General features: G+C 45.0%; 1 protein-coding gene across 11 annotated transcripts in view; it reads right to left on the reverse strand.

Moving 5' to 3' along the window:
- Nucleotides 1-10,791: 10,791 nt before the first annotated feature.
- Nucleotides 10,792-19,286, reverse strand: part of Neo1 (neogenin 1) — a 176,943-nt gene continuing 168,448 nt past the window's right edge. For all 11 annotated transcript variants that reach the window (XM_052762313.1, XM_052762303.1, XM_052762340.1 and 8 more), the window contains 3 exons: nucleotides 16,084-16,347; nucleotides 14,040-14,176; nucleotides 10,792-13,285 (listed from right to left, as the gene is read on the reverse strand). In XM_052762313.1, the coding sequence (XP_052618273.1) occupies nucleotides 13,202-13,285; nucleotides 14,040-14,176; nucleotides 16,084-16,347 (485 nt within the window). In that variant the 3' untranslated portion in view covers nucleotides 10,792-13,201. The remainder of the gene's footprint in view (nucleotides 13,286-14,039; nucleotides 14,177-16,083; nucleotides 16,348-19,286) is intronic.

The raw sequence follows: 19,286 nt of genomic DNA on the forward strand, positions 1-19,286 counted from the left end.
GATGATCCTCCTGCCTCAGCTTCCTGTTGAATAGCTAAGATTATAGATTTGCATCAGGACTGGCTCAAAAGAAAATTTGAACAGACTTAGAATCCTCCCTGGAAGCCATGTCTCACCCCAGGCACTAACTTGCTCTCCTCAGCCGAACTAGCTAAGGGTAGCCTCAACTCTGGCCTCACTTCCTACCCTGGGGGTCACTCCTTCCTCTTCAGCCATGTGGCTTCCAGTTCTCCTCCCCAGGAAAGGCTCTGAACCAGTCCTCTAGGTCTGCACAGGAGAATCCAGGGCTGATGGTCATGCCTGGTCTTGCTGTTTGCCTCAATGTCAGATCCCACTGGTCAGGCTCTCTCCAGATTTGGGGACCCCACTCTCCCCTCTCAACTCAGCCTCAGCTGTAATGGATCCTCTTCTTCCCAAAGGTTGGTGCTGCTGGGGCCTGTGATCTTGGTCCCCTGTCTTGTCACTCCATATACCCTTCTAGGGTGACCTCACCCTGCCCAGGGCTTTCTCCCTCTGCAGGCAAAAGCCATCCACACTTCATTTCAACCCAGGCTCCCCATTCCCTGAGCTTTGGCTGGGACTTCTTCATATTCTTCTGATGGACCAGGGCTCTTCCGTCCTCTGCTGTTCAGAGCTCTCAGTGAAGCTCAGAGCTTGCTCCTGCTGACCTCTGCATCCCCTGCCCTCTGCCCCTGCTGACTCCTGCCCCTGCTGATCCTTGTCCCTGTTGACCTCTGCCCCTGCTGCCCCCTGCCCTGCTGCCCCTTGCCCCTGGTGACTCCTGCCCCTGCTGACCCCTGCCCTGCTGACCCTTGCCCCTGGTGACTCCTGCCCCTGGTGATTTTGCTTCTTCAATTCTTTCTCTTGAAGGTGGAATATTTCAGATAGGCAGAAGACACATTCCATATGAAGATAGTAACAATACTAGCCATTTACTAATCATCTGGTTTAAGAAACAGAACATAAAGAACACCTTTGAAGGCATCTTCTCTGTGGCCATCTGTGGCCCTGCTTCCCCAGGCAAAACCACTTCCCTGAAGTCTTTCACCCCCTTCTACTACAGAAATAAGGTCTCTGTATAATATACTTGGCTGCATACCACAGTTGAGGAGAATTTAGAAGGAGCTGCTTGGTGGGTGGGGTGAAGGACTTTGTTGATAATATTGTTCAGAATTTCTGTATGTGATAGAGATCTGTGTGAGTTTGTTAGTTTTAAATTTCTCTACAAGATTGATCTATAGGGTTGGGGATGCCGCTCAGTTGGCAGGAGTACTTGCCTAGCATGTAATAAAGCCCTGGGTTCAATCCCCAGCACTGCACAAACCAGGTGTGGTGGTACATGCCTGTCACAGGAGGTGGAGGCAAGAGGATCAGGTCAAGACAAGCCTCAGTTACATAACCAGTCGGAGGCTAGCCTGGACAACATAAGCCCCTGTTACAACAAGGAGTGTGTTATTATTGCCTGTAATGGGGTAGGCCAGACTCCCTTTATCTCTGTATTCTACTGAATATATCTATAGCTGTTAACGTTTGTCACACAAATGATACCATGCTGGACATGCTATTCTGTTTCACATTTGATATTTTCACTTTGGATCATGCTGTGGATGCAGAGAACCTGTAGCCTCTTCTTTACCTGCACAGGACTCCAGTCTGGAGATGGGAAAGGCTGTTCTAGTTCTCACCCTTGCAGACACCGCTACAAAGCTCCTGATCGAGGCTCCTGTGGAAGCTCATCTCCAGGCTCCATAGCCAGAAGTGGAATGGCTGAGTCACAGGCAAATTAATCTTCTCTTTATGAGATAATGCCAACCTGTTTTAAGTAGTTCAAACAATTTACACTCCCACCTGCAGGCAATGAGTTATTCTTGCTCCACATTCTTGCCAATAACTGGAGTCATCAGGCTTCTTACGTCCCCCGGTCTAGTGCTATTAATTGTGTTTTAATGAGCAAATCCCTAATTACTAGTAAGGTTGGGTCTTTGTTCATATACTAATTTGCCATTTATGCTTCTGCTTCTGAGAAATATGAATTTATGTGTTTTGCTCCATTTCTATTGCCATTTGTCTTTTTTGTTGATTTATAGGACTTTTTTTTACACACATCTAGGAACACAATAAATGCTTTATTAACTATGTGTCACAAACATCTTCTTCCTGGGTATGGTTGGTATGAATGCTCTCCTTCCCTCCTTCCCTCCATCCCTTCCTCCCTCTCTCCCTCCATCTCCCTCTTTTCCCTCCTCTTTCTCTCTCTCCCTCCATCTGTTCTGATGTCAATACATCCATTTCAAATGCTAGAAAGTTCCTTAGCCCCTTCTGTGCTTGAGAAACTGCTCATACTCTGATATCATATGTCATTCATTCACTTCCTTTCATGGCCCACTGTCACAGGGACACAACACAACTACAAAAGAGGTTGTATATGTAGAGTGGGGATACCTAGACTATTTGCCAGGTTGTCAGTTTATTTATGTTGTGGTGATAAAGTACCCTGACTAAAAGCAAAGAGGAGAAAGGGCTTGTTTGCCTTACAATTCCAGGTTACAGTCCATTATTACAGGGATGCCACACCCACAGTCAAGAGTGGAGAGAACAAACATGGATCCTGACTTACTGCTTACCTGCAGCTTGTTTTCTCCTTTCATGCTGTTCAGGACTCCCTGCTTAGGGAATGCTGCCACCCACAATGAGCTGCATCTTCCTACATTGTCAAGGTAATCCCCCACAGACATGAGCACAGAGCAACCCGATCTGTATAATTTTCCATTAAGACTCTTCCCAGGTGATTCTGGGTTGTTTGTGTCAAGCTGATAGTTAAAACAGACTAGCATACCAGTCATTAACATCCTGGCCAGTTCTTTCAAGATGGTTTTTATAGTTGTCTTCATCAAGGCTTTTACATTTCACTGGATTTGTTCCTAGCTTCTCATATTTTTGTTACTATTGCTAATTTTAATCTCTGTTTCTTCCTGAGGTATTATTCATATGCAGCAAAATTCACCAGTTTCAAGTGTCTAGTTCCATGAGGTCTTCCAACCACCTCAAACAATTAGGATATAGAACGTCTCCATGCTTCCTTCCCACCCCCTTCACTTCCTTCCTCCTACTTGATTCCCAGCAGCCTGCCATTGTCTTCCTGAGGTTTTGCTGCTTCTGAAATTTCATGTAAGTGGACTCATGGAGCACACAGTCTGTGCCTGCCTGATCCTTCATCTAGTCCAGTGCTTCTGAGCTCTGCCTGTGGGATGCCGCGCTGTACGCCCTTGTATGGCTCGGTCATGATTTGCTTATTCATTCAACCATCAATGAACAACTGGGCTGTTTCCATTTTTGGCTTTATTAAGAATAAAGCTTCTATGAATATTTGTGTTCGAGTCATATGAATGTGGATTTTTAAAATACTTAAATTGACAAACACAAATTACATGTATTTATTATACACATGATACTCTGAAATATGTACTTAGTGAAATGGCTATATTGAGCTAATTAACATGTATTACTTCATATTTTTGTGGTGAGAACACTTAAAATTTACTCTTCTAGTGATTTTGAGATGAATATACGTTTTCATTGATTATAAATACCTAGCAGTGGCTCTCCCGAGTCATCTGATTAGTATCTTTGTAATTTTATAGAAAATTGCCAGGCTATTTTCCAAAGTGGAAGGACTCTTGCATATCCATCAGCAATTACACAAGCATCTTAGTCACTTTATATCCTTACACTTGCCATTGCGAGCTGCTGTGTCACCGTTCTAGAGGTATGGAATGGTAACTGTTTTTAATTTGCATCTCCTCAAGTACTAAAGACACTGTGCCTCTTTTTTGGTACCTACTTTCCACCCATATATGTTCTTTGGTAAAATCACTATTCAAGTTTTTACATGGTTGTTTCTATTAAGCCTCTGATATCCTTATTATTGAATTATAACTAAAATATTCAACATATAAATACTTGATAAAATAGTTGTTTGGGAAATATTTTCTTTGAGTTTGTGGCTTATCTTTTTATTTTTTTATGTCTGCCAAAGGTCCAGCTTTTTTTTAAACATATATGTATTTTAAAATTGTTTCTTTGGTAATTTCATATCATGCACCCCAATCCCACTCATTTCCCAGTCCCTCCATATCTGCCACTCACCCCTATAGTGTCCCCCTCAAAAGAAAATTTTTTAAAAAGTTAATTAAAAACAAAACAAACCAAAAACTCACTTTGATCCTTTATCTTTCCTGCCTCTCCAACACCTCTTCATTTGTCTTAGTGGCATTGGGAGCTGCAGTGTGTCACAAAGTACACCCTTTGGTCCACTGAGCTTTACTTGCAAATGTTCATTGTGATGAGTTGCTGGTCTGGTTCAAGGATTCTGGCTTCTGGTACACAATCAATGCTGAACTCTCATCAAAACTCCTCTTAGATATCCTTCACGAACTCCAGCAGGTCATAGATGGGGTAGATGTGTGGGCCAACTCAAAGTCCTGGATGTGGGTCTGGGTGGTAGACAATTAGGTCAGTCCAAGCCTCTAGGACTGCCCCCATCAGGCAAAGAGCAGAGCCAGCTCTTCTACTCCCATGCCCTGGAGGCCAGCTCTCCCACACCCAGTTGTGAGAGGTAGGACCATCTCTCCTAACTGTGGGGCCAGCTCTTCTGCTGCAATGGCCAGTGAGGGGCAGGGCAGCTCTCCCAGGACCAGTGAAGGGAGGTGCTACTCAGCACAGCCCTCGAATTTTTTGCTGATGTCCAACTTGCCAATTTTTTAAAAAATGATTTTTGTTTTTTGACTAGATAACAAAAATGGCACAGTAGAAAATATCTGTAGCACAGAAAAGTCGGAAACAGATGAAATGATTTAAAAAAGCAAGACATGGAGAAAGCAAATAGGAAAATGCTAGATGTAACTCTTACTGTATCAGCTATATCAGTAAATGCATTACATGTAAACAGACTAAACACTCAAATTAAAAGCGAAAGACTTGCAGAAATGATTAACACCCATGATCTAGCTTTATACTGTCTACAAGAGATATATGTTATCCTCAAATACACCACTATGTTGAAAATAAAAGAGTATGAAATATATACCAGGTAAACAATGGCCAGAAGACCAGAGTGTTATTCTAATACTGAAGCACACTTTTAAGACAAAATTATTGCCAAAGACAAAGGACATTTTATAAAGAGAAAAAGGTTCATCAATAAAAAAGTAACATTTATAAGAATACATACCCCTCAAATGCATGAAGTAAATCTGAAAGAAGCCAACAAGTCAACAGTAATAACTAGTACTCCACTTCCAGTACTGGATAGAACAGATACACTGGGGATTAGCATCAAAGTAGAAGGCTCAAAGCCAGCTATGGTGGCACACACCTGTATCCCAGTACCCGGGAGACAAAGGCAGGAGGATCAAAAGTTTAAGGACAGCCTGGACTATAGGAGAGCCTGTCTTCAAGGAACCAAACAGTAAATAGACGACCTAGACAACTTAGACCAACTGTACCTAACGGATGCCTCTGAAGGCTTCCTCCAATAGCAGTGATGTGCATATGGAACACTCTCCAAGACAGACCATGTGTTAGAACACAGGTCCTGATAAATTTAAAAGAGATGAAATCATAAAGTATATTCTCTGATCACAAGAATATGTCTCTCTCGCCAGGCGGTGGTGGCGCACGCCTTTAATCCCAGCACTCGGGAGGCAGAGCCAGGCGGATCTCTGTGAGTTTAAGGCCAGCCTGGGCTACCAAGTGAGTTCCAGGAAAGGCGCAAAGCTACACAGAGAAACCCTATCTAGAAAAAAAAACCAAAAAAAAAGAAAAGAAAAAAAAAAACCAAAAAAGAATCTCTCTCTCTCTCTCTCTCTCTCTCTCTCTCTCTCTCTCTCTCTCTCTCTCTGTATGTGTGTCTCTGTGTGTCACACACACACACACACACACACACACACACACACACACACACGCAGACACCCTGCTGAACACAGGGTGTAAAAACAATGGTAAGAGAGAAAGGTTTCCCTCTCCCTCCCTTACTCTCTTTAGAAAAATCACTTAAGAACACATCTGTTCTAATTTATCTAGTTACCTGATTTTTTTTTGTTTGTTTTCTTTTCAGATCTGGTCCAAATAGTACTGAAATAAACTGTTCCTTTCTTGAATGGATTTGCACCATTCTGTTAACCTGTTCCATGACTCCCCAGGCCTCCAGTCAGGGCTGGAAAAGCCATCCTTCACCAGATCATTGCTCGGGTCTCAGCATTTTCCATGCTGGGTGGCAGTTTCTGTTGTGAAGTATCTGTGCCCTCTTCTAGGCTGGGAAAAATTCAGCAACAGACTGTCCACCTCATGCAGCATCCTCAGTGTGCTCTGTGGCACCGTAGGCTGAAGGAGTATCTGGAAACAGTGTATAATCCCTAGTTTTGGGTGAGAAAAACCTGTTCTGACTGGCCCAAAATATTCCTTTCTTCATATCACACACTCCATGTTCTCCTTGGCTTCAGCTCCAGCCAGTTTTCCTTCTGTGTTAGTCTAGAATGTTCACAAGCAGTTTCTTCTACCCACCATCTCCCAGGTAACTCTGTCTATGGGAGCCTGCTCTATCTTTTTGCCTTCAAGAATCCCAGCTCTCCTTTCCTCTTTCAGAAAGCTAGACATTACTAAGAATTCTCAGCAAGACCTGTGTGTGTCTGTGTGTGCACTGTTGTGAGTACGGGAACATGGAGGCTGGAGAACTTCAGGCCTCAGTTCTCACCTTCCACCTTCTTAGACAGGGTCTCTTTGATGTTTGCTGCTGTGTACACCAGGCTAGCTGCACCATGAGTTTTCAGGGAATCCCATCTTTATCTCTCATCTCTATCTCTACCTATCTCTCTCTGTCTCTATCTCATAGAAGTACTGCAATTACAGATATGTGCTACCCTGCCTAGCTTTATGTGGGTTCTGGGGATTTGAACTTGGGTCCCCATGCTTACACAGCAAGTACTTTACTCACGGAGCCATCTCCTCACCCCAAGACCTGTTTTTGAGATTATGGAAGGCACTCACTTTATCCTTAACTTTCTAGGCTGACCCACACCCAACCTGCAACCTCTGGTTTGCCACATGTATCTTGACCGGGTTGTCTTATGTCTTTGAGTATTTCAGAAATGCTCCATGGGTGGATAAAACCAGCTTACTCTCTCCAACGGAGGTGCCCAGCCAGATCTGTGCACCTGCCTCAGCCTCTGCACTGGCCTGCTGGAGCTCCAGCAACAGGAGTCTGAGCATAGGCCTGACACGGGATGCCTAGGAGTTGCCCTCTTTCAGGCATCCACATGAAGTGGGCAGCTCTGCAGCACCAATCCCTCCCACATTTAGGTTCTCTTCTGCCATCTCAGACTCAGCACAGGACTGCTTCTTCTGCGAAGCCTTCCAAGGATGTGCTCCCTTGCAGGAAGAGCTTGAGCTTTGTCAAGCCCCCTCAGCACTGGGTCATGATGCATTAGCTCTGACTTAGGTCTTATCTTTCTCACAGTGGAAACTCATTTAATATAAACCTACAATACAGTAGGCACCAAGGTGGACAATCCAAACAGTCTCTCCTTAAGGTCATTATATATTGGGAGAAACAAACAACAAAAAAAAGGATCAGGGGGCTGGTTAAAGATGAACATCCATCTACTGACAGAGAGAGCCAGTGGTGAGGTAAGGGGGGGTGGGGAGAAAGAACAGTGCAGGGGCCACACACAAGGTTTATTATGCACAGGCAGTCTGCTCTGTTACCAGGCCAAATAGGAAAAGGGATGGGAAGAGGACCAGATGGGCCACACCTCACTCTTCTGCAGGCGACTACAGGATGTTGAACAAGGGAGACAGAACAGAGTTAGAAAAGATAAGGCCTGCTGTAGAGGGTCATCACCAGACTGCTTAACAGACAAGGAAGTGTCACTCTGGGGGACATTTGAGAGGTAGGGCTGACAGAACTGGCTGAGCAATGAGCTGAAGTGTGGTGTAGAGATCTTAAAGTGGTTTCCACATTCCATCTGTGAGACGGCAGAGGTGTTCAGAGGCTGCAAGCACCTAGCAACCAGGTGATGTGAGCTCTGCTCCAGGGCCCCGAGAATCTGTGCAATGGTCCAGGACCTTTTAGGACCCGGACACTGCTGGCTAGGGTCTAACTGTTCTGACCACAGGTCTCGAGCCTCCCCTTGATACCATGGATTTCTTAGCTTCACTCTGAAGCTCTTGCTTCCAGAGAGCCCATTCCATTTATGGGTCACCCACACCATGCCAAGCTCTTTGATGCTCGACCCCTTGCTGTCTAGAGGCTCTAATCTCAGTTTGGGCGGTGCCTTGTGCCCAGAGCACAGTCACTTAAGACTTGGGAGTTGGAAGAGACCTACTTCATACAAGGTCAAACAGCATTAGGGTATACCATAGATCCTCTCACTTGAAGACGTTCGTCCAGATGCCTGAAGCCATTTTCTCTTGATTTCCCCTTTGGAGCACCACCCCCAATCTTCTTAACGGTATAGCTTTCCAGGCCCATCCCACCCATAATTAAGAAAATTTCAAGTTATTCTTCCTCTAAAATGGAGCAACTACTCAGCTCTAAATCTTTCATTTCCCAAGGAAGTTGGGTAAGCGACACCTTAACATGAACATCATCCACTGGGCTTAAGATTTTTTTTAAAATTTATGTGCATTGGTATTTTGCCTGCATGTCTGTCTGTATGAGGGTTGTGGGTACCCTGGAACTGGAGTTACAGACAGCTGTGAGATTCCATACGGGTGCTGGGAATTGAATCTGGTCCTCTTAAATGTGCTCTTAACTGCTGAGCCATCTCTCCAGCCCCAATGATAGATTTAAATAGCATTTCATTCCAATATTTTATAGCACAAAGGATTTAAAGTATTATTTTATGCCCTTGCTGATTTTTAACTGTCAACTTGACATGGCCTCGAGTCATCCCAGATGAAAGCTTCTAGGAGGAGGTATTGCCTGGATCAGATTGGCCAGTGGGCAGTCCATGGGGGATTGTTGTATCGATATAGGAAGGCCCAGCTAACTGCGGGTTGGCACCATCCCTCAGCAGGTGATCCTGAACTGTATACACAACTAGCTGAGGATAGGCTGGCCTGTGAGCTGCGAGCAAGCAGCATCTTCCATGCTTCTTTACTTCTTTGGAGGTGAAGTGAGTTCCCTGCTTGAAGAGGACGCTGTGAAATAGCAAGCAGGCCTGCTTAGACTCCTCTTGTGATGGACTGTGACTAGGAATTGTAAGCCCAATAAACCCTTTCCTCCCTGAAGTTCCTTTTGGTCAGTGTTTTTATTATAGCAGCAGAATGAAGCTAGAGCATCTCCCTTCAATTAATATCTCATACTTCTCCCCCCAGCACCCCAGTATTTCTTTTCACCAAGGTTACAAGCATGGCACTTCTTGTTGGGATCTTTTGTGTAGTCAGGGGTGGCTCTTCTTGGCTCACAGCTTGTCTACATGACCATAGCCAACCATTTGGTGGCTTATTTGATACTCTCTAGTCTTTCCAGATGGTGCTTCCTATCCCTGGCAGGAAGGTTGCCAAAACTGTGAGTAGATAGATGACTGGTGGGATCAGGGAAGTCCTTCCTTCTTTCCTTTTTTTTTTTTTGCAGAGCCTTGTCCATGCTGTTCAACTTGGAGCCAGCCTTGTGATCTTGTGATCAACCTCATTTTACTTCTCAGAACAAAGTTAGTTGTTGTGGCACCAGCATTATTTCTGAGGACTCTGCAAGGTAGACAGCTTATCTTTCAAGGGCACTCCAGGACTCCAAAGGGGCCACGGTGCTCAAGTGGGAGGGTCCAGGCAGGTACCACAACACTAAGGACCAACTGACTGAGGTCCCTGCAAAACAGGGAGGGGCTTTGGGAGAAACCTTTCAGCAGGCCCCAGACCTTATCTTTAGAGCTGTTTGTCCACTCATCCAAGAGACAGGCATCTGCTGTTGTCAGCGGCTGAATCTAGCCCAAGGAAAGCAGTGAGAAATTCTTGTCTGTATTGAGACCACATGCCTGCAGAACGACTCACAGAGCTATCACTGGAAAATGTGCCAAGAGTGCCATCTAGGGATGCAAAGGGGGATAGCTCAGGTGATGGATGTGTCTGGAAAGGATGCTTGTGGAGGAGGCATGCAATCTAACAAGCAGCTTTCTCATGCCGGCACAGCAGTGCATCTGGTACCTGCTTGACTGTCTGGACCAGGGGTGAGGGCAGACAAGCATTCTTGGAACTCTGGGGGCTCAGACTTTATCCTGAGGCCAGTCCAGCACCACTGATGGGGGCAGTGGGCACTATCTAGGTTTCCAAGTACAGGCTGGTAGCAGAGCAGATGGACACAGGGGTGGAGGGACACTTTATCTAGCCCTTGCTCTGTTGCAAGGTGACAGATGTCAGGGGGCCTGTGGCTGCTGAGGCCATCACTATTCCAGGCCTGGAACGCTGAGGAATCTTACACAGGGAATGCAGCCCCTCCAGCATAGGAAAAGCAGCTCAACCGGTGCCATATGCCTCCGGGTAGCTTGGCTGCCATTTGTCATTCTTCAGGCTTCCTAGTCAGTCCCTTAGGGCAGCAACAGTGGGAAGGTGACAGGAACAAGACACATCTTTGGGGCTGGCAGTCAGACACTTCTTGGATCACTTGCTACCCCTCCCCAGATCACCGTTCCAACTCCTGTCTTTATAGCAGTGAGAACCACAGGGAGGTTACTGGAGGCTAGGAACAGGAGCCCCCAAAGTAGTTTTAAGGGAAAGAACTTTTTGACCAGACCACAGTTTGATTGGATTAAAAAAGTGTATTGGATTTCCAATACTAAATAAAAACATGAAATAGTTTTTAAAAAGCCATAGAGTTTTACAGCATCAACTACAGAAAAGGCCAAACAAGTGTGTACAGAACCAAGTCCCAGCAGTCCTCCGGGCCCCTTGAGCCGACAGCAGTCAACAGACACGTTTGTTCCACACCCTCCCGAAGGAAGCTGCTGAGCCACAGATCAACTATGACACAAGACACACAATGGTTTAGTTTCCAGAATCACGGAAAATATAAGACATGTATTAAATTGTGACATGGTGTCATACAGAATAGTTTCGCATTTTCTGAATTTAAAAAAATCCCCCAACTTTTAAGTTACTTTTTTAAAAAATATGTCCCTCCCCCACCCCACTGCAATTCTGTGGCAGTATCCAGGTACCAAGGCCCTGAGGTAACAGAAGTGTTGGGGTTAATGGGAAGGAATGCCCTAAACCTAAACATGTTCTGTGGGCAAAGGCTAGACAGTTTCTGAGGACTCTAGCCTCCAGGTGGCCAGAATGCTCTGGCTGCTTTCTGTGGGACAGCCAAAGCACACTGATGTCCCGGAACCCTTCCTGGTGCCCTCCTGTGACAGCTAGAAAAGCAGCAGGGGTTAGGTCATTGCAATCCGCCCCCCCAAATCATACAAAGAGTTCACCTTGTTGAAAAGTAAAATAACCCATGCTCAAAGGGCAGGTAGGCTAGGGCAGCCACTGGTGGTCTGAGTAATCTCACTGGCTATAAAACCCAAGCCTGATTTACTTTCTATGCTGTCTTCCAGGGATTTGTGGGGGAAGATGCCTGAGGGTTAGTCTTATACTTTTCATTATATATTAACATTAAAAAAAAACAAAAACAAATAGACACCCCAGCTTTTTACTTCTTAAAAAAAAAAAAAGACAACTCTGCAAAGCAAAGGCTTCTGTGTGTGGCTGAGTCCTCAGCACACCTAGATTCCTCCACTGCCTCATTCTAACTGGGGTTTGGCTGAGTTGCTGGGATAGGGGGGCACCTGCTTCCACTGACCCTCTCTCCACTATCTCTGTCCTCTGATCCTTGCAGAATTATGTTCAGAAACATGTGGGGAAGCCTCATGGGCACCACACCATCCGGCCTCATCCTGGTTGATGCTTTTCAGGAGCCTCTGCAGTGCAGAGCTGCCCGGCTGAGGACTGGCACCAGAGAAGCAGGAGTCCTGTTTGGAAGAGAAAACCAAGTTCCTTGCTTGGCTTCTAACCTTCCAAAGAGAACCAGCGACAGCAACACAAGGGTCTCCACCCCGTGCTTTTGGCTTCTCAGAGCAGCCAGGCTCTGGCTCTATTTGGCATCACTCAAGCAATGCAAAACATCCCTGGGGGCCTCAGTGTGGACACTCCAAACAGGACATGACCAAGACACCAGGGCGGCTAAACCATCAAAACCATCTACTGTACAAGAACTGATCCAAACAAACTCCAGTTGCTATGTAGTGACACTGAGATGGACATGCCAGGAAAGGACACTAAAGATGCTGCTTCCATTCTCTGCAGGCTTCTGGAACAAAGTACAATGACAGAAACATTCACAGGACCTCAGCAGCCCCTCCATTTCCTAGTCCCAATACCCAACCCCACCCCAATACTGAATCTGCACAGAAAGCAACGAACGAGTCTTTTCAATGTTACATTTCATTCAAATAGATCTGTAATCTCACAGTGATGAGAGGAGAAAGTCAGGCTTTTAATAATTACAATAAAAAAATAATAAAAAAGCTTACAAACAGCAATGCAATGTCCCCACCCCCTCAAAGTGATGGATTTAACAGCTGGCAGAGGATGCAATGTCTCAGAATTAAAAAAATAAAAACAAACCCCCAAACAAGCCAACCCCTGTCAATGGTGTCAAACAACCACACTGTCAATGACTTTCCGTAAGTAACTGGAACCAGCAGTTAATGTCAACTGCTTGTGGAGAACATCACGGACTCCTTGGCTTCTGTAGTGTTTTCTTGAAGGTAAAATAAAATAGGACACAACATTGTACATAAATGCCAATGTCTACACTCCATAAACGTGATGCAGTTGCAGCACGAAGACACAGCCACTGACCACAAAGTGAAAGGCAGGTTGCACTTCTTGCCTCTTCCCTGGACACAAAATTTTGGCCCATGGTGCCCAGTCCTGCAGACTATCAGCAGGCAAAGGGAAGCTGCCTCAACAAAAGCATCATCCAGGCTGACCAGGAGGAGGCAGGTGGCTGTGCCTGGAGCCAGCCCCATGTGGAGGCACTGGCTGGTCTGCTGGCTCCTGTTCTCAAGTGCTGTCCTCTCGTACTCTGTACAATTCCTTGTTTTCAAGGTTAAGTTCCAAGACTTCTAGACTCAGGTTTGGAGTCATGTCCAGGTGAAGGTCATCAAGCTGTTGTGATGGCATTTAGGTCCTTCATTAGTCCTTCCAGGTGGGCCATCTCTTTGGTCAGCTCATCTGGTTCATAGCTCTACACAGAAGGGAGAACACCATTACTGGGAATGATCTGAGGAGTTGTCCAGAAAGGACAGCCCAGAGTACTAAGTGGCCCTGCCAAAACTGCCCTGGGAAGCTGGTCTACTGAAACCAGGCTGGCTCAGAAGTCAGAAGCAGCAGGATATACTCAAGGCCATGAAGCAAGACAGCATTTCTTGACAATTCACAATGCCTTTCTCCCCACATACACACACTCGTCAACCCACAATGACCTCACATTATTGCTTTTCTTTTCTAGATTTCTGCCAGACCAATACAGTTTGGGTGCCCTGCATCTCTGGGCTTAAGTATTCTCTTTAGAGAACCCCATATCTAGGAATGCAGATGTGTTTACTGGGATTTGAAAACAATCTTAGGTACTTCCTCTCCCAGCATTCTTCTCAGTAAAGGCACAGAGTGGAGCTCAAGGGTGAAAGAACATGTGTGGTTCACAACAAGAAGAAGGCACCAAGCAGAAGGAACAGAACTGAAAGATGTGTATGACCAACTGTATTGGGATGATAAGGTACTTTAAGACCTATCTGAATAGGTATGAAATCAAACCAAACTCATAGCACATTCCCACAGATGTAGAGATGCTCTAAGGACACCTGCTCAATGAGTGATTAAATTTGCTTTACACCTATGGGTGGCAAAGACCTGAGTCCACAAAAAAGTATAGTCAGCCAATAGCATGCAAGCAGTCTCCTTGGGACATCCTGGCAAAGCTGAGGGCCCCATGAACTTACACTCTCGGAGTCTTCCAGCATCCTGGTGGTCTCCTGTACTTCAGGGGCACTGGGAACAACCACTGGCATAGGAGGCCGGCTCCTTCCTAAAGTCCCGATGGAGGCTGTTTTTACTGAGTGAATGTGATGGTTCAGAGCTGAGGAGTAAAGGGCATGATCAGGCTGTGGCTAAGGTTGCACCCCCTAGACCTCAGAAGTCCACCAGAAGTCTGAATGCTGTTTCGATGTGAAGGAAGCATACTGGCACAGACAGGGATCCTGCTCTGAAAAGTTACTGAAGCACAATGGAAGGAAGAAGGCAACAGGGCATCCAGGAGGCCAGAGAAAACATCCCACTGCCTTAGAAAACTAACATCCTCACCCAGTGGTTTTCAAAGTCTGGTGACCCACAGACTCTTCACAGAATGCCTGGGAGTCAAAGCCATTCATTATGCCACTCAGGGTAACATTTGCCTTTTTACTGTTTTGTATTTTTTTTAAGGGTACACAGCAACACGGGCTAAACTGTTAGAGCCTTAGAAATGAAGGCAGCAGCAATAAACTGTGAACTCATCCAGGGGCATGCTCTTATATTTAAAAAGCCAGCTTATTACCCTTAATGAAGCAGTAAAAATTATTTGTTTTTATTTAATCTTAACTCTCAATTACATGCCTTTTAAACGCTGTGTGTAACCAAAAGCAAATGTTTCTGCTATACACCACATATGGCACCATGAAGGGCACCATGACAGGTTGACTGCGAGTTGAAGTTCTATCATGTAACAACAAAACTTTTAATTCAAAGATGACTGACACATGGGTCATTCAGGTATTTCCTAGAAATGGAAAGACGTGAGCTATAAACTTAAGGAAAATGATGGATACTGCCAATGTTAAAAGTTTTTAGTGAAAATTACCATTTTGAAAACTTGTTTCTATCATCTGATTGGGAAAACTTCTTATACACAACGAATGTGTGAATATTTGGAGGATTTCCTGAAGTACCTTCCAAATGTCCCATGTGTTTCCAAAGTGCAAGCTGGATCAACACAAACCAGGAATGGAGTGTGGAATCACGGGTAGATACAGACTGCACACTAGAAACCAACCTTCAAGGAACTACAGCTTGTTGAGTTTCCCATTGAATCAGAAAATACCCAGACTGGGTTTGGGGACATGTGTCTGAAATCCTGACAGGAGGATTAAGAATTCTAGACCAGTCTGAGCAATAAAGAAGTCCTTCTTTTCAAAAAAGAATGTCCATAAGTATCTGAAAGATTACAAAAGTACATTGCTGATTGCCAACTACGTATCTGTGAGGGCAGATTTTTAACAACGCATTCCAGCAGACTGGATGTAGGAGCAGACAAGAGAATCCAGCTGCCTTCCGTCAAATCAGACACTAACAATCTTAGAGAAACTGTAAGAAAATGACATCGGTTCCCCCCAAATGTGCTATTTATCTTTTAAATGACTTAAATACTGAAAAATGTCTTGTTTTTTAATTCCCAATGCTAAATACTGACATGCTCCATATGCAGAAAAGGGTCTTTTGTGTTCTCTGTAGCTTTTAAGATGAAGAGGCTTTGAGACTAAAGAATTTGAGAACCACAGACTTATTCAGAAACAAATCATAATAAGCAATGGCCAGTCTGCTGCTGAGCTATGAGGAATGGCAAATGGGTGCCCCCTATCCTGAGACTCCTGGTTTTGAGCCCTGACCTCCCTGGCCCTTCTTTAGCCTGTAGCATCTTTTAGAATAAGATGACTTCAGGGGCCTAGACAGACCAGCTCTGTTACCCAAACCTATGTCCCTGGATTTTAACACCAAGGATTCTACACGGAAAACAGTTCAAAAGTTCAGCTCTTGCTCACCAAAACAGCATGCTGTGGCTTGTACACATTCCCCAAAAAGGGGGCAATGATACACAGCTTCTCTTAAGTTGCTAGGAAAACCTTGGAGGATATTTGCTTTGCTCTTCTTAAAAAACACCATGTGGAGAGAGACTTCTATCCCAGACCTGAGCCGAAGGGTCCCCCCCACAGTGCCGCTCTCCTCACTCACCTTGCTGGGACAGTAATGGTGTGCTTGGCAGTGCAGGGTCATAGATAGGAGGTCCCGGGGGTGGGATTGCTGGCACAGCAAAGCTCTTCAGTGGGTGAGAAGGGCGAACGTGGGCTGTGGGAAGGCTTTGGCCTGAGTCTTCCTCTTGGGAGCTGGCCAAGTAAGAGGAGCTGGTAGCACCTTCAGGATCCTGATGATCAGTGCAGCATGTCTGAGATGAGGAGGCTGGCATGGTGTCCGTGCTGGGGGTATTTCGAACAGACTCTACAGCAGGAAAGCATAAATGTTAGTATTTCTTTACTATTAAATATGCATTTTTGGCACTTCCAGGGATTCCCTAAATCTGTTCAACAAGAAACTAGTGCTAGTCCAAAGACAAGACACACGCATCAGGACTACTGACAAGGCTAGGAATGATGGATTAATCTAAGAATTCTAAAACAATCTTGTTTCAACCAGCTGTTACGGTGTTTTTTTTTTCTTACATATTTAGGTAGTTCTAAGTTTGTAGATTTAAAGTACTTACTATGGAGTTCATGTGAAGGCTCCTAAGACTATTACATACAAATTTTCAAATTTCATTCACTGATTGATAGTCTTAGAAACTAAGCCTTTCATGTACAACCATGTCTAGTAATAAAGGCTGGATCATACCCAGCAGGAAGTGACTATACCAGAAAGGGTTTGGTGGTATCTGCAGGTGAGGCCAATGCTCAGGTACTGCATGGCCATCACCAATGTGAATTGCTTTGGCACACAACAATAAAGCTTCACAGTAGCCTAGAGGTCTGCATACAGCTGGAGATTTTGTCAAATGCATGGTATGTTTAGCCAAAGGAATAAGGGAGGGTGAGCCTGGAGAAGGGGATACTCAGGAAGAACAAGGGAATAATCTCAGAAGGTACAAAGAGGGAGAAGTGTCCCGAAGGCAGCAAAGTGGGGCAGGAAAAGCACCAGCTCTGGAGTCAGCCAGTCCTACACTCTACTTTGGGAATACTAGATGAGTGAATTTGACAATGTCACTGAATTGCTGAGTCTTAGTTTCTTCCTCTATAAAACATGGAGACAAACACATAAATCACTAAGTATTAAATGAGATGTATAAAAAGAGCTGAAACATAGTGCCTGAACAACAGAGAGGATCTTTTTGTAGACCACTGAGTGCTTATTCTACACTAAGTACTTCATATTTATTTCTCAGAGTAACTTGAGAGGTACTGGGAAGGTAAATAAGCACGTTACCCTCAGACAGGCCCAAGAGAGCAGAGTTTGAATCCCTGTTTTGACTCCCAGGCTCAGGTTCTGAAGCTCTAAACAGTTCTTGCCTTTCTGCACCTAATGCCACTTGTACCCCGCTGCAAAGCAGGAGCAGCAATGCCGGGGACTGAGGAAGGTTTTCATATAATGTGAACAGGGCAGACCACCATCTCACCCAGAGGAGAGGCAGGGAAACCAGCCTGGGCAACAGGCTGCAGCAGACAGTCTGAAGGCCTTTTCGACCTTTTATGAGTTCTCAGCCTTAAGAACAACACGTAAGCCATCCTTAGCAGTCTAACAAACTCTCTTGCCTTTGTGAAAAAGCAATCAATCTGTTTCCTTGGGCTCTCAGGAGACAGCACAGACCACCTCTTCAACTTAAAAGATTTTGGGTCCCAGAGATGAGGATGAACGCACATGTGCTGCCTCCCGCCCTACCCTATGTGGGCTGTAACAATCTCGCCAGGGTCAGACACTTCTCATCCTCTGAAGGCTGTGCTAAGGATGCCACTTCTCAGCCTGCTCAAGCCATCCTCACTGTGGCTGGGGAGCTGCTGGTCACCATCTGTGACCTAGGCCCAGGTAGAAGCTGGTTAGGAAGGACAAAAAGAGGCTGTGAGAGAGAATGGGTCTAAGTCCTGACCATATCACCAGGTAATAGACAAGATGATGGGTCAGCTCTGTGTACAAAGGCCTAACTGCCTCAATTATCTTTAACAAAGAGATGGCAGGAAGGTGAGAAGGGAAAGCTCAGTTACTTGTATGAGTCAAAGCCCTAGCTACTGCCGCAGACTAGGGTTGCCATGTATACTCCTGAGGGCACCAGAACACTGCTTTCTCTAAGGAGGATGCTCCCTGACACTGTATAGTATTATTTGGACCTACTAAGACACTAAGCTCGAACTAAAATACTAGGCTCAGTAAAATCTCTGCTTTGGTGAGGAGTCTAATTTTTTACCTTTCAGAGTTGTTTAAAACACACAAGTTCACAACAGTCAAACAGAAAGTGCTCTCTTTATGGCAAGCAGTGGCAAATATCCCTAGAGCAGGGACTATTTGGCCGGGCTCCAGTTCTGCTAAAGTTTCAAACCCAAGGCTATGAAAATAGCAGTTTAAGCTCTACTGACATAAAGTCTTGGGGAACTCTAAAGCAGGAGAACTTGATCACATCTGGATACTGTCTAAGGAATATATCACTTTATCCTCCCAGGTCACTGTCTGTCTCAGCATATATAGAAGAGAACTTAACCAACAAGAGTAGAGTACTTGGACGAGAGCTCGGTGGGAACTTTTAGTTTTCTCTATAACTCCCAGCCACTTCCAGTCCAGGACAAAGGAGAAGAAGGATAACCAGGCCAGGAGAGCTAGCCATACACTCATGCAGTTCCTTATGTGAGGATTGTGTGGGTCAGATTCCTTAGCCTTCAAAATAGTAGGTGCGGCTGGGCACAAAACTATCTTCCTCAGAGCAGGGTTGGTTTGAAAAGTTGACTATGGCACTTACTGTTCAATGACATTATGTCTGCAAGACAGACTTTGGTTCCCATGAAGCTAGCTAGAGTAATTATATAGTTCTAATGTAGATCTGAAATCCAGATTTGGAAGGAGATAGTAGGCAGGCCAAATTTAGGCATGGGTTCAAGCATCATCCAAACGTAGTGTACAGCACTGAGAGCTATTAGCCAGCCTGTAGACAGCCCCGAAAGCTCTGACCTTCATTTGCTATTCTGTGCCTATTAAGAATGATTGATTTGAGGACTGGCAGATGCTAGCAGTGGTGACTCAAACTTCGAAATACTGAGTTTTGAGGCTCTTTAAAGAATGGAGCTCACTAGAATTTTCCTCGTTTCTCAGAACTGCCAACATTTGGCTTTTACCAGTAATAACTACTAATAGGCAAATTTCAAATTACGAAAAATCGTAAGATGTTACTAGGATTTGCAGCT

This window comes from Peromyscus californicus, unplaced genomic scaffold, assembly GCF_007827085.1.
Source record: "Peromyscus californicus insignis strain IS unplaced genomic scaffold, ASM782708v3 Scaffold_11__1_contigs__length_118956290, whole genome shotgun sequence".
Lineage (NCBI taxonomy): Eukaryota > Metazoa > Chordata > Mammalia > Rodentia > Cricetidae > Peromyscus > Peromyscus californicus.